This window comes from Poecilia mexicana, unplaced genomic scaffold (assembly GCF_051168715.1).
Source record: "Poecilia mexicana isolate PSO_F unplaced genomic scaffold, ASM5116871v1 scaffold_19, whole genome shotgun sequence".
Lineage (NCBI taxonomy): Eukaryota > Metazoa > Chordata > Actinopteri > Cyprinodontiformes > Poeciliidae > Poecilia > Poecilia mexicana.
Genome location: NW_028263388.1, coordinates 2,558,515 through 2,573,528, shown reverse-complemented (window position 1 = coordinate 2,573,528; position 15,014 = coordinate 2,558,515). Strand labels below are relative to the sequence as shown.

General features: G+C 40.7%; 1 protein-coding gene across 1 annotated transcript; it reads left to right on the top strand.

Annotated features, from left to right (window-relative positions):
- Positions 1-292: 292 nt before the first annotated feature.
- nog2 (noggin 2) lies at positions 293-2,553 on the top strand. The gene has a single exon (XM_015000639.2). The coding sequence runs from the start codon at positions 1,193-1,195 to the stop codon at positions 1,826-1,828; it is 636 nt and encodes a 211-aa protein (XP_014856125.1). The 5' UTR covers positions 293-1,192; the 3' UTR covers positions 1,829-2,553.
- Positions 2,554-15,014: the final 12,461 nt, after the last annotated feature.

Below are 15,014 nucleotides of genomic sequence, written 5' to 3'. Positions count from 1 at the left end.
CGATTCCCATCAATTTCATGGGAAAGTTCGTCCTGAAGCTCTCTCTCCTGATCCTGACAGCGCATTGAAACCATTAGCCTGCTGCTGATGATGAAAGCAGCTTTGAGTTGCCGTTTCTTTCTGATGAAAGTTCCTCAAACGTCGTTTCTTTTCCTGAAACACCGGAGCTTTAGGACCCTGCTGATGCGTGTCGTAGCGGCTGATATCCCCCCCGCCATCCCCGAACCCCCGGGCTGTCAATCAGAGTGAAAGTGGCCGGGGTGGGCAGGCCTCTCTGACACTTTGTACCGGCGGAGGCGGATATTTAACTTGGGACTGCGCTCCTCTCGCTGCAGACGCACACTCCTCTCTCACACACAGTGAAAAGCTCCGGCGCAAAGACTCCTGCAGAAACCCGGTAGGAGCTTCTGTAAGCGGCAGCAGAGAGCAGAGGAGCCAGGAGGAAGGGGGTGTGGAGGTCCCCCAGGAACCCGAAGCGCTCCAGATTGTTGTGGATTGTCTCGTCATGAGTTGCAATTGTTGGTTTTTCTGAGCGGATTCAGCAATGCTGCATTCAGACGAACTCTGAACTCTCATTTTTAAGACTTTTTGTTTGTTTCTGTTTCACCTGAAACCAGAAAATAATAAGAATAATCTACGAGTTGGAACATCCTCTGGAAATATGAATGGATCTTATCTGTTGAGCTGAGACTGCGGACAGTGACTGCAGGGAGGACCCCCGCAACCAAACACCGCATGTTCGCGGGACTGCGCGCGCTGCTCCGGGACTTTTTGGCAAACATCGGCGCGTCAGGCGACGTGAAGCGCGAGCCGTGCGTAAAAATAACACCCATCTCCAGCTGGTGACAGCCAAAAGTTGGATTTTGCTCCTCATTCATTCCATGCTGCTCTCCTCTCGGCCGCTGTCATCGCCTTTGCTTCCAGTGCCCCCCCACCCCCAAAAAAGGGTAACCATGACAACCCGGAGAAACCCAAAGTGAATCCAGGGAGCGGGGTGAGGCAGGAGCCAGCTTGAATACTGAAGGTTTTGCGCTTTTTGTGCAAATCTGAGCTTCATGTCATCCCAACACAACCGCCTCTAGCTTTGTCTGAACTTATGACGCCTTGTCTTGCAGACAACTGATTACTTATTGCCCCCGCCCCCACCCCTTCCCCTTACCCAAAATAAAGAACCGGCACCAAGGAGGGAATAATGGGCCTCTCACCGACCCTCCTGGTTTACGCGCTGGTGTGCGTTCACCTCGGAGTCTCCCAGCATTTCTTCCGCCTCCGTCCGCTGCCCAGCGAGCACCTCCCCGTCCCCGACCTGAAGGAGGACCCGGACCCGGAGTACGACCCCCGGGAGCAGGACTTGGCCGAGAAGCCGCTGCGGAAGAAGCTGGGCAGCCACTTCGACCCCAACTTCATGGCCATCAGCGCGCCGCTGCCGGTCAACCTCACCTCCCCGGACGTCCAGTGGAAGCCGCCGGGCCACATGCCCAACGACATTAAAAAGCTGGACCTCACGGAGACCCCCTACGGGAAGCGGTTAAAAGTGGGCAAGAAAGCGCGGAGGAAATTCCTGCAGCTTCTGTGGACCTACACGTACTGCCCCGTGGTGTACACCTGGAAGGACCTGGGCGTGAGGTTCTGGCCGCGCTACATCAAGGAGGGGAACTGCTCCTCCGAGCGCTCCTGCTCCTTCCCGGAGGGCATGTCCTGCAAGCCCGTCAAGTCCATCAGCAAGACGTTCCTGCGGTGGTACTGCCAGGGCTTTCTAAGACAGAAATACTGTACGTGGATACAGGTGCAATACCCAATCATCTCAGAGTGCAAGTGTTCGTGCTGAGTTTACTCCAAGGAAGCGGACTGGAAATACAGTTTCAATTGCACTGTTAACTCTCTACAGAGGTGGGCACCATAGCAGATCTATTTTTTTATATGGCATTTAAGTGAAATACCAACAATGTACATATTTAAGGGAGAGAAAAAAAATGCAGCTATTTTTTCTAACTGAACTTGGACCATATTCAAACATTGTTTTGTTTTTTTCCTCCAGGAGCACTTCACGAGGAAGAGCTTTTTTATATAAATATATTTTTATGAGACATTGATGAAGGAATTCATAATATGCTACACTTCTCCAAGAGGTGACCTTTTTGTCAACTGAACAATGATGCTGTTTATTTCACTGCAATGCTGCCTAGAGTTTTTGTATAATATTAATATCAATATTAATTAAACTGTAAAAAAGTTGAGGTTAAAGATATATAAATATATATATATATATAAATATATATATATAAAGGCGTGAACTCAGCTTTTCTTTTTTTTGAATACTTAGTATTGTAGGAATAAGCAAATCTGTATGTTTTATTTATTATTTTAACGATTTGTGAGTATAGAGCATAAGGAAAGAGAATAGCAGAATATTACCAGAAAAAAAAATATGGAAGATGTCTACTTGAATATTTCTAAAAGTGACAAAAAAAAGAAATAAAGAAAAAAGTAAGGCATATCAGTGTATATGTTATGGTTACACGTGTTAGCAATAAAGTCTATCTTTTCAACGTGTTTTAGTGTCAAAAAATGTTGCTTAAAAGAGTGTCTGTGCAGAGGGGGTGAGTACACTGTAAAAAAGACATCCGAAGATGTCAAGTTTAGTCCATAAAAAGAAGTTTGAGTTAGGGTTGAGTCAGAGCCTCTAAAAATAGAAATCCATCTATCAAAACTTTACTTTCACTAAATCAACAAGACATATTGCTAAAATTACTACATTAAGTCGTATTTTTAAGTGCAGGACCCATAATGAGCACTGCAAAAATGATCAAATCTGCAATAAAAATGTTGCTTTAAAAAGTATTTTATATCCAGAGGGGGTATGTACTGTAAAAAAAATAAGTAGTAAACCTTAGTGTGTTAATTTTACACTCGTAAAACAACCTGTTAGAACTTCACAATTTATTTAATGTTTCTGAGTATACGTTTTGTAAATTTAACAGCTAAAAGACACACTTCGAAGTTCGTTTCTGAAATCTTTGTGATTTGTTAGCCAACGTTAAAATTAAATAAAAAAACAAGAACTGGTTTGTGAATTTTGTCCGACAGAAACAAACTGTTAATAAATCTAATTTTTAATACGTCGATCCTGACGACAACTGCTAACCTTACTGCTTAAAAAGCTAAACTTGCTAGCATGTTTGACTGAGGACAAAACAGGAAATGCTAGCAACACACAAGATTTCTCAACCACAAGTTTCATGACAGTTTTTAACTTTTTCTGAGTTTTTATGAGTTCAACAAAACTCATAAAAACACATCTGCTGCATGATTTTGTTTTGGATCACGAGAAATAATCAAACTGTTTCAGTAGGATTTGTAATCCAGATATATTAGCCAACTCTTCCTGGAACTGAGCCAGTGCTAAGCTTCACTCTGCAAACTGATATCTGTAAACAAAACTGTAGTTTTAACGGCTAATCCATTTATATAGTGTAGCCTGGATTTTGTCTTATTTCTCTGGATTGGTCTCGTATTCATGCAATAACATGAAGACAATGCATTCAAGGCTGGACTTTAGGGTTTAAATCAACCCAAATCAGGTTTAGTTTTTTAATATGTTGGATTTTATGCGTCAAAAACAAATAAACTAAAACACATGAGGATTTCAGTTGGTCACAAACAGACCCGGCTCATGTACTGTGACTTATTCTCTTTTTAAGTATGTGTGCTGTTTCCATTTGGGAAAAAATGGATACAAGAAACCTAAAACTTTGAATTTATATGTCAGGCACCAATTTAACTCCAGCCCAGGGGCTCAGATCCTCCTAAATGCGGCCCTGGGTGCAGACAGTTAAGCAGTTACTTAACCGCACAAGTTTCAGTGGCTCTGTGTGGACTGCCTGCGCGTCGCTGGGTTTTTTAAAAAGAGCCTGATTTACAACGCAACACATACCTGAAGCGCCTCCACAAAACTGGCATTCATTTGTCAGAGTGAGAGAGGGAGAGAGAGGGGTGGGAGTCTGTGGGAGTGGGAGTGGGGCGGCAGAGCCACGACACATTCATCTCCACTGTCTACTGTCTGCGCGCACGCTGGCTTCCAGGGATCTGAGGTGTTAACATAATGCGTAAAATATGATTCAGACATGTCAAACAGTGTCAAATGATGAAATGGCGAAGCGTCTGGGGTCTGGAAGCTCCACACAAGTTCCACTGAGGTATTTGTGTAGAGGTGGAATGGAGCAGACCGGCGCCTGCTGGAGTCTGACCGCCCCTGAGACAGAAAAAAGAGACAGAGGGAGAGAAAAAAACCCCAACAAAGCGCATATAAAACAATGGTCAGCTGTTTTTCACGTTAGCAGACTATTAATTAAGAGAGCGTGTGAGTTAAACAGATATGGCCCAATTATGCGCGCTCATTTTCTATAAACGCCTCTCCTTTTAAGGACTTTATGTGATTAGTGTTTAAATGCGAGCAGCGACTGAAGCAGGGCTGTGGCTGAGCGTGTGGAGTGTTTCCAGTGAGCGCATCTCGTGTGCCTGAAAGTGATTTGTGTTTTTCTGCGGCCAGAGCTGGATTTTTGACACTTGCCGCCCGGTTATTGTGACACAGCCGCTGATGGGATTTGGTCAGGAGAGGACAGGAGAGGAGCGGCACCGTGCCAGGAGGAGGAGGAGGAGGAGGAGGAGGAGGAGGAGGAGGAGGAGGAGGAGGAGGAGGAGGAGGAGGAGGAGGAGGAGGAGGAGGAGGGCTGCTTTCCTTACTGTCAGCTTCTTTCTTGATGATGTCTCTGGGTTTTTAGAAACTGCGTCTCTGACTCGGCGGCGCCACTCAGCCGCCCCCTCTCCGCTGCGCAGAATGAGGTACTTTGGGAAACAGTAACCCTTTCAGGCTCTGCCCGGAGAGGATTTTAGAAGCGTGTGAAAGGCAATACTTCGCTCTGGCTTCAGCCCGACAGTTGCGCACCTAGTAGATTCTCATGGTCGGATAATTCCTCAGTTCTTCAGAAATAATTATTTTCACCAAGAATCCTCTTGGTTTTATTTTACTAGCTACATAAGGAGTCAGATTTCATAACTAATCAGCTTTTCTTCAGTTTGACTGAGGACCCAGATTGCAAAATGGTGTGGTTCTATTTTACACTGCATAAAAAAACCTGTTCCCCTCCTGGCCTGTAGGGGCGCTGCACCAAGAACTACTGAAGGAAACGACATGAAAACCTCTGAAGACATTGAACGCAATTTCCTTCTTCATGAAGTGTAAACAAAAATGGAGTGGTGTCAGACTAAGTGGCTGTAGGATTTCTCTTGCCTTTGGCAAAAGACCACACTAGCTCTGTTTCGGTTGTATTTACCCAGAATGCCCTGCATTGTAGCCCACTTCCTGCTTTTGGAGTCATTTCCAGTTCGTTTGGTGCTCACATATGCATTTGAACCGCACAGAGTTCACTTTAACCAAACTGAGAGTGAGGTTTGTAAGCGGACCACAGTTTGTTTTTTTGGTGGATTTAGCATTCACTTCTCCCCAAACGAACTGGAGTTTGATTAAAGCGGACTAAACAGGGCTGGTGTGAATGCAGCTTATTTTAGAAACAGAAACATTTATCACACTCTTAAAAGTGTTAAGACTAAGACTTTAATTTGAAGTTGGGATTCAGGCCTGTCCTGGACTTCATAGATTTTCAACCCAGAAATGGGAATCAAGTCAAATTTTAAACAGTAATTCAGGATTTTCTTAAAGTACGGCTCTGTTAAAAGGTTTTAAGCAGGTAACATCTTACCTAGTGGATAGCTCTCTTACTATATTCAGCTAATATAAATCCAGATTGGTCCCAGAAGCTAAAGCTAATGGATAATCAAAGGAACATAGTCCTAACCAAACTTCTACCATCTTAAAATATGGTAAGAAGTCCAGCAGTCTAAAAACCATCGGAGTGTTTTATGCATCCAATCTGCTGTAAATTATCTGCATTATTACAATTTGCTATTTACATAGAAGAAAATTATTCAAACAGAACACCTGTAGACTTTTGCTTGAATAAAGTTTGATGTGTGTTGATGTTGTGGTTATTGAAGGTAAGCGATTCTTTAAGTAGTTAGACGTTTATATTCGTGCTCTTATTTTGAAGTGGGTGAAGACGCAGTGTTGACACAGCAGTTCCATTTCCTGTCCTCGAGTTTCCCACAAATAAAGTTTATTTAGTACCAGAATGCTTCACTGTAGAAGTGCAACATCAAAACTTAACTTTAAAACTAAAGACATTCACACATGGTTTCAAAATGACTGAATTCAGCGCTTTAGCATTAGCGTTTGCTAAATATCATGATGGAATCGTGATTTAGCGTTAGCAAAACTAATGTTTATGATTAGTATTTCAGGGTTAGCGTAACTAACTTTTTTGATAGCGGAAGCCACCACTGAGTACTGATCTATAAAGTCACAAACTGGCATGCCTTAAGAAAATGTAAAAACATTTTTTTGGTTAATATTTGACCAAAATTATCCAAAAATCCTTTTTTTAGAGTTCATCAAACGTATGTCTCATCAACACAAATCAAGCATTTCTAAGGCAAACAGCCATACAATATGGCTGACTTGTAAGTAACCCCCATGTATTTTCTTCACAACTTCATACCATGAGATGAAATTATTCAAATACCAAAGAGTTTAATCAAAACTTCCTCAAAATGTTAACTTGATTTAGATTCGCAGTCCATGTGGCTAAAAGGCACGATGCTGACTGACACGCTACTGAAAGAGAGAGGATAAAAAGCAGCCAAACAACGTCATCATCATCATCATCATCATCAACGTCACATTGCGTCCATATAAATGTCAACTCTCTGGTGGCCTTTACCCTGTCATGTGCTCAGTGTTATTATAGTCTGTCACAGCCTGTCTGCGCTTTCATCAGCGTATAAATGGACCCACAATAATAAATACCGTTTGGACGCCTCATACACATCAACACCCTCATGCGAGTGGAAGATAAAGCGCACATTTACTGGCTGTAAGGAGGGTTAAATAAAGGCCTGGAGACAATTAGGATGGGGCTGATGGGGAGCTGAACGGGGGAGGAGGGGGACACGCTCGGCGGCGGCGAAGCTGGCGAACGTCCTATCCCTTGATGACTGCCAATTATGATGGATTGGAGTCAGATTGGGAGGGACTGGGGTCTGCAGTGGCTTTCACTCAAACATGGACGACACGCCCACACCTACATGCTGCCAAAAAGTCTACACACACACGTAGCACACTGGGTTGTGTGTTAGAAAGACAGAGACCGGAGACTATACGGTCTGTGGCTGTGAGTAAAACCCAAACCTCAAAGTTGTAAAAGCCAGTGAGTCAGCACAGCTGAGGTTATTGATGATGACAGGGTATTAGATAGAGCACACACACACACTCAGAGTTACCACAGATCATACCCGGCATTCCATCTCCGTACCACCAGATCTCAGCTGTGGTGTCTGGAGCCCCGGGTACAGTAAGTGTGTGTTGCTGTGTACATTCATGCCTGTCAAACTGTTGCTTCTGCTGCATCAGAAACTGGAGACGTTGCCTTAGCGATTGCGTCTCCTGTGATCCTGTTACTAAAAAAGCCATTTTCCCCCCTTGCTTGACGTTTTTGCTTGTCATGCAGTTTTAGAAATTGGAAATCTAACGCTGACATGTCAAAATTTCTTACCAGGACTATTATTTAATTTCAGTCTCTGCTGCTTATCTGCTGTCAATCAAACTTCAGATGATTGGAATCAGTTCCTGCCTCCACTAATTGTAGAGGTTGAAGTTAAACAGATACTTAGATCATATTTGCTGGGTGACTCCTCAGTGTTTCTCTTACAAAACAAAAACTGCAGCAACAAAATGTGGGTTTTTTCCTGGGATTTTATGTAAAAACACTGACCTCGTTCGGTTGCTTGACAGATAAGTCTTCCCGACTGCAGCATGAACATGTGTCATTACTGAGCTTTCTTCAACACACCACTGCTCAGAGTAAAACTGAAAAAAAAAGCATCAAGATAATGAACTGACATGTTCATTATCTAATTCATGTAGCTTAAATGCTATATATGCTAACAGCTCGAATGCATATAAGCTACACTTACACCAAATGAAAATATCACAAACTATTTCTTTCCATAAAATTAGTTGTACACAGCAGAAATATAAAATAGAAACTCACAGGCCGTGCTCCGCCAAAAGAAAAGATGAAAACGAAGAGAATCGTTAGACAGGAAGTCCGATCTCCGTGACTTCCGGTTTTCTAAATTAAACTGAATAAATAACGTAAGATACACTAAAAAACAATATCGTATTGAATAAATAACAATAGGTAAGAAGATTTATATTTTTCACATGGGTTTATTCATTTATGTTTTTAAATCAATATATTCTGATACCCATAATGATGATAATCCAGCCTTCAGATGTTACATGACCAAGCAGACAGGTCAGACAGAATGCTATGAAAAAGTTTACAGCATTAACATTTCAATCCATCAGCTGTAAATTCGTTATTTATGGTAGAAATACTAGAAGCATTAAACTTTAGCTCTTAAAAATTGTTTTACAACTCAGTTGATCATTTTGTGTCCTGAGGTGGTAATTCAGTAATTTCTTTCAGGCATGTTGGACCAGGAATGACAGCAGCCTCTTGATGATTACAGTTTAAATGTATGCATTAAATGACCCTATTTGCATCCTCATGGTGAAACACGATGGTGGAAGCATCATGCTGTGGTGATGCTTTTCTGCAGTTGGGACAAAAAAATCAGAATAAACCTTCAGCTCTTTTTCTCCACATTCATTGCACGTCTAACATTTTTAATCATGGGCATGTATGATATCAACAAAGCAGTTTTAACTGATATGTACCAATAATTCATCCATACTGCCAATTTAACAACTAATAACATCTAAATATTGTCAGTTTAAGGTGATATGCATCCTCTGTAATCTAAAATATGCTGTAGCATCCTGGCTGCCCCGAATGGTTTTGTGCTTTTAGCATTTTAAAGAGGCAAATAGTGAGAGTCACATTCTGGTAGTCATGCTTGGGGATTCGGTGTAACTCTTGATAGATGCAGCAGTTACTGTATGCCCGAGCTAAAAATAGATCTGTGGGCGTCGCTGCATGTTCTGGGCTGGAAATAGAGCATTTTCTCAGCCCTGTTTCCATGGTGAGCTGCGCTTCCTGCCACATTCGCTTAAACTCACATCACAGCCCTGCACTGCAAAAACACAAAATCTCATATTTTTAACTAGTTTTTAGTGCAAAAATCTTACATCTTGAAACTTTTCAGCAAGCTTTAGGAGTTCGTTATAGGTTAATAATTTGTGAATATTAAAAACAACACTAGATTGTACTTTGTCTTTTTATGATATTTCATATAAATCCCAGGGATTTATTATGCGAGATGTTAAAATGTATGTAATATCAAAACAAATTACAGTAGTTCACAAAGTGCAACTAGAAGAGATTAGAAACCTAATTTAAAAAGTAGAAGAAGATATCTCACTGCAAAAAGTAGTAGATTTTAGTAGATTTTAAATAAAACAAAGCAAACTTACAAGAAACTTTTCATAAAGATATACAGTTATAAGTTGGGTAATGTTCAATATTCAAGGATTGTGGACTTAAAACAAGCTCCAATATCTTGCTGAAAAGCTACTTGTAGGTTATTTTCGTCTTAATTTATACCAAGATATTCGGACTTGAAACTACAAAAATACTTGGTGAGATTTTATGATTTTTGTTACCTGAATGACATGAAGCTAACAGCTGCCGTTTAAATGTTTTAATATTGTTTTAAAGTCACACACATCCTTTTCTTTTTGAGTCTTCAGCATCATCTTTTCAACACACACAACATACATGCTAAGTTTTTACACTCAGAAGAGCAGAGCTGGGTATTTACATTTACTTCAATTACTTTTAAGAGTATTTTTACTTTGCTGTACTGTTCACTTTTAATTGAGTCTTTTCATTATGAAGTATTTCTACTCTTACTTGAGTAAAATTTCTGGATTTTCTATCCACTGAATGAAAAACAAAAATTCACCAGACACACAGCTGCAGTTTTTGTTAAAGTTTCATAAGTTTTTTTATTGAAAGAAACTCATTTGTAAAACATTTTCTTTTGCCTGATTTTGTTATTTTTTCTTTCCTTATATGAATTATTATCATTTTGGTTCTTAAAATACCAAAATTTCCACTTAACTTTATGTTTTGGTCCATTTTATGATGTAATTTTTAAGTATTAACTGATTGATAATTTGATCAGTTACTCAGTACTTGAGTCGACTTTTTACCAAATAGTCTTGAGTAATTTCTTGGACAGGTAATTTTTATTCTTGCTTGAGTAAAAGTATGTTGAAATAGTGCTGCTCTTACTTGAGTGTATTTTTTGGGATTTCTGAGTGAGAATCAATAATTTCTCCATCTATCACCTGATGCTTTCTGGCCGCTCCTCCCCCTCTCCGCCCGCCCGCCGTCTCCCAGTCCCCCTCAGTGCACCGACATGGCATGCTGAGAATGTTTACCTTCGCCACAGTGTGTATTTACAGAGCCTAATAGTTTTTTAGGCCGCAATGGCGCCTCGCTTCGCAGCATGTGCACAACCCACCTACTCGTTTGAGCTTCCAAACATTTACCCACACAAGCAGAAAACATGCCTGGCGATCCCCCCAGCAAATCAGGCTGCTGGTGTCTGGGGTTTGGCCGTGGTGAGAGCCGAAACGCTGGCCAGGTGATACGAGGAGGGAGAGACATGGCAGAAAGGTGGCCAAGAAAGAGCTGATTGGATGCATGTCTGCAATGGGAGACTGAATGAACACTGCAAAAACACAAAATCATACCAAATATGTTTAGACTAGTTTATACTACAAATAGTGCACTTAAAATAAGTCAAAAGTTAACTAACAAGCAGAGGTGGGTGGAGTACCAAAAAGCAAAAGTAGAACTACTTCAACATATTTTTACTTAAGTGAAAGTAAAAAGTACAGTGTAGTAAAAATACTCCTAAAAGTAATTTTTTCCCAATAAAGTTACTCAAGTAAATGTAATTTAGTAAAAGTAACTAGTTACTACCCAACTCTGCTTACAAGTAACTTTTCAGCAACATACAGGAGCTCATTTTATGTCAGTAATACATAATATTAATGAAATATTTCTAGTTCCACTGGCACTGTTTCCTAGCAACCCCAGGCAAGCCCAGCCCGTTACCTAGCAACCCAGTTCTAGTCACACTGGCTCTCTGCTACGCCACAGTTAGTTCACCATAACATAGCCTGCCACAAATGCTAAGGCTAGTTAACGTAGCCACCACTGACATTAAATAAATGGTTTTCCTGGAACGGTAAGTTGTTTCTCTGCTATTAGAAGATTTAGCAGCTCATACATGATGTTGATTAACAGCAATAAGACCTACCTCCTGGCTCTGATTGGTTGTTTTATAGTTGAGAGCGGTGCATTTCTTCATAGCTCAGGGAAGAGGTGGAGGAGATTGATCTTTTCATATTATGTGATAGTTTAACAAATAAGGAAAAAACAAAAAGTTACATCCTGCAGCTTTAATGTGTGTGTCCTGGTATGAAGTTTATATATGTGAGATTAATTATTATCCGTAACTTTCCCCTACTGAACAGTAACAAAACTTCAGGTCTTTGGACCTGAAGAGGAACCATACAGTCATCGCACAGCTTCAGTTATTACAGCTGGAAACTAGAAATCAGGCTGAAATCAGACCTGAACCTTCAGAGACACATAAAGACAGTTACAATGTCGGCCTTCTATCACCTGAAGAACATTTCCAGGATTAAAAAGATCTAGAGAAACTCATCCATGTCCTTAACTTTAGTTTCATCGTTTACTGGAACAGAGTCTTTACGGGTCTGCTGCCTAAAAATCAGTCAGATCCAGAACGCTGCTGCTGGCGTTCTGACTAAAACCGGGAAGACGGAGAACATCGCTCAGTTCTACAGTCCACTGAGAGAGCAGACGGTAAAACACTGATGTTAGTTAATAAATCACTGAACTGAAAAAAATCGAGCTCATCTGTCTTCTCCAAGTGCCAACTAGAAACAACCAATCAGAGCCAGGAGGCGGGTCTTAGCGCTGTCAATCACCCCCTGTGTGGCGCTGCTCGTCCACCTCTCTACATTCCACAATACATTCAAGATCTGCTGTATCAACCTCTCAGCTCCTCTGGTTCTGGTTCTGGTTCTGCTCTGCATCCAGAACCAGAACCAAACATGAAGAAGCAGTATTCAGCTTCTAAGCACCACAAATCTGGAACAAACGTCCAGAAAACTGAAAAACAGTTGAAACCCTGAGTTCCTTTAAATGTAGACTAAAAACCCAGCTGGTTAGAGTTGCTTTAGAAACATTAATCAACATTTCGACGTGTAAATGATGGAACTTGGAAAATTTTAATGTTTCAATCATTGATTTTTGTGTTTTTATGATGTAAATCTGTTGTTACTGAAAAGTGTTACAAATAAAACTGGATTTGATGAAAATTAGCCTCTCAAGTGACAGAGGAAACCTTGAAAGTGGAGTGTTGGACACTCAGACTTTTGTTATATTTCGTTCTCCCATCAGACGGCGACCGGAGCCAAACAGGTGAAAATAATTGGCCGTATTTTCCCCCACTGGGTTCAGAACCTGATGTCCTGACGCCTGCATGTCTGCCGTATTCAGCGGAGGTGGTCTATTCAGAGTTAGGGACCAGGGGACACACAGCCCACAGGGTGTGGACATGCATTTATCTGTGTGTGTGTGTGTGTGTGTGTGTGTGTGTGTGTGTGTGTTTGTTCATTTATGGTGTGTAAGGGGGAGAGAGGAGGCAGTGTAAGCAGCAGAAAATGCCTGGTGATGGGTTACCACAAACAGAGCGCCATGGGGACAATGGACCCAGGACATTCCTGACATAACCCCAACACACCGGGGAGGAAGTGGATGGGGGGATTTATTGGTGTCAACGGCCCCCTTGCCCCAACAGGAGGAGCGGGTGCCTCTTTTGTCCCCTCTGGCGTTGGAGATGGACGCCTTGCACAGAGAGGATGCCTCTGCACATATACACACATAATCAGTCCTTTGAATAAAGAGCCGCCAATTAGGGAGTGGACACGTACGGCTCAAAGGGGAAGGAGGGTGAGGGCGGCGAGGCGGAGGGGTGGAGGGAGGGAGGCAGGTTTTTGAAAGTCTGACTGTGTTTCTACACTGTAAAAAACAAAATCCTACCAAGTATTTTTGGTCTAGTTTCAAGTTCAAACATTTTAGTACAGTTTAAACTAACTTACAACTAACTTTCATCAGATATAGGAGCTTGTTTTCAATCAATAATTCCTTAATATTGGTGAAAAAGTTCTAGTTCCACTGGCGCTGTTACCTAGCAACCCCAACCAAGCCAAGCCTGTCGCCTAGCAACCCAGTTCTAGTTCCACTGGTGGATTATTTCACTTGTAATAAAACATTTTTCTCAAGTTATATGTGAAATAATCTGCCAGCGGAAGCAGTACTATTTTTCAAAATTAATATTTATGAATTTTTGGCTTAAAGAAGCTTCCATATCTTGCTGAAAGTCAAGTTAGTTTTTTAAGTGTACTAAGACATAAACAGAACATACTATGACATCCAAACAGCTCAGTTTCCATCTGTTCCCCCAATAAGTAATGTTTTTGTCCAAATGCTCGTCAAGAAACTTTAAATATGTTTCTATGATTTTTTTGTTCTTCAGCAGTAACCATGCATGGAGACTACACTGCAAAAACTCAAAATCTTACATAACATTTTTTGTTTAGTTTATATTGCAAGTATTTTATCTTAAAATAAGACAAACTAACTTGGAAGAAACTTTTCAGCCAGTTTAAGAGGCTTGTTTTAAGCTAATAACTTGTAAATATTGATCAAATAGTTCTAGTTCCACTGGCAGATTTTTTTTTCACTCATTATATGGGAATATGTCTTTATATCGATATTTATGAATTATTGACTTGAAACAAGCTCCTAGTCTTGCTGAAAAGATGTTTGTAAATTAGTTTTGTCTCATTTCACAATATGATATTTCTACTAGACTTTACACAAAAAACTTGGTGTTTTTGTGTTTTTGTGTTTTTGCAGTGTGTTTTTTGTGTTTTTGCAGTGTGCTATTTGTGTTTTTGCAGTGTGTTTTTTGTGTTTTTGCAGTGTGCTATTTGTGTTTTTGCAGTGTGTTTTTTGTGTTTTTGCAGTGTGTTTTTGTGTTTTTGTGTTTTTGCAGTGTGTTTTTTGTGTTTTTGCAGTGTGTTTTTTGTGTTTTTGCAGTGTGCTATTTGTGTTTTTGCAGTGTGTTTTTGTGTTTTTGCAGTGTGTTTTTTGTGTTTTTGCAGTGTGTTTTTTGTGTTTTTGCAGTGTGTTTTTGTGTTTTTGCAGTGTGTTTTTTGTGTTTTTGCAGTGTGTTTTTGCAGTGTGTTTTTTGTGTTTTTGCAGTGTGTTTTTGTGTTTTTGCAGTGTGTTTTTGTGTTTTTGCAGTGTGTTTTTTGTGTTTTTGCTGTGTGTTTTTGTGTTTTTGCAGTGTGTTTTTTGTGTTTTTGCAGTGTGTTTTTGTGTTTTTGCAGTGTGTTTTTGTGTTTTTGCAGTGTGGATGCTTTCCTGCCTCCATGCAGGCTGAATGTAAAGATGGAGCCAAACAGGATGGGTTTCAGCTCAGGGTGCAAAACGGACCGACCCCCTGGGAACACGCTGCTAAGAACCCGCTTCAATCAGGGAACATTTAGTCACATTAAGGGATGGTTCGTATTACACCGAACTGGGACACAATAATGAAAACAATGAAAATGTCGAGCAATTTGCAGGATCATTTGTCAAGTTAATTTCCCATAGAGTTTAATGGTCCCTTTTACACACTACTTAAAGAAGATATGCTTCACGGCTGCATGAAAAGGAAAATATGTCTCTGTTTTGTTCATACAAAGAGCAAATCATCCAACTTCAATGTTTTCCTGAAGCAAAGTTTCAATGATAGAAGGGTTGGAGTCACATTTGCTTTAT

Bases quoted from the DNA above. Each gene is read 5' to 3' on its own strand.
- nog2 (XM_015000639.2), top strand. From the start codon at position 1,193: ATGGGCCTCTCACCGACCCTCCTGGTTTACGCGCTGGTGTGCGTTCAC.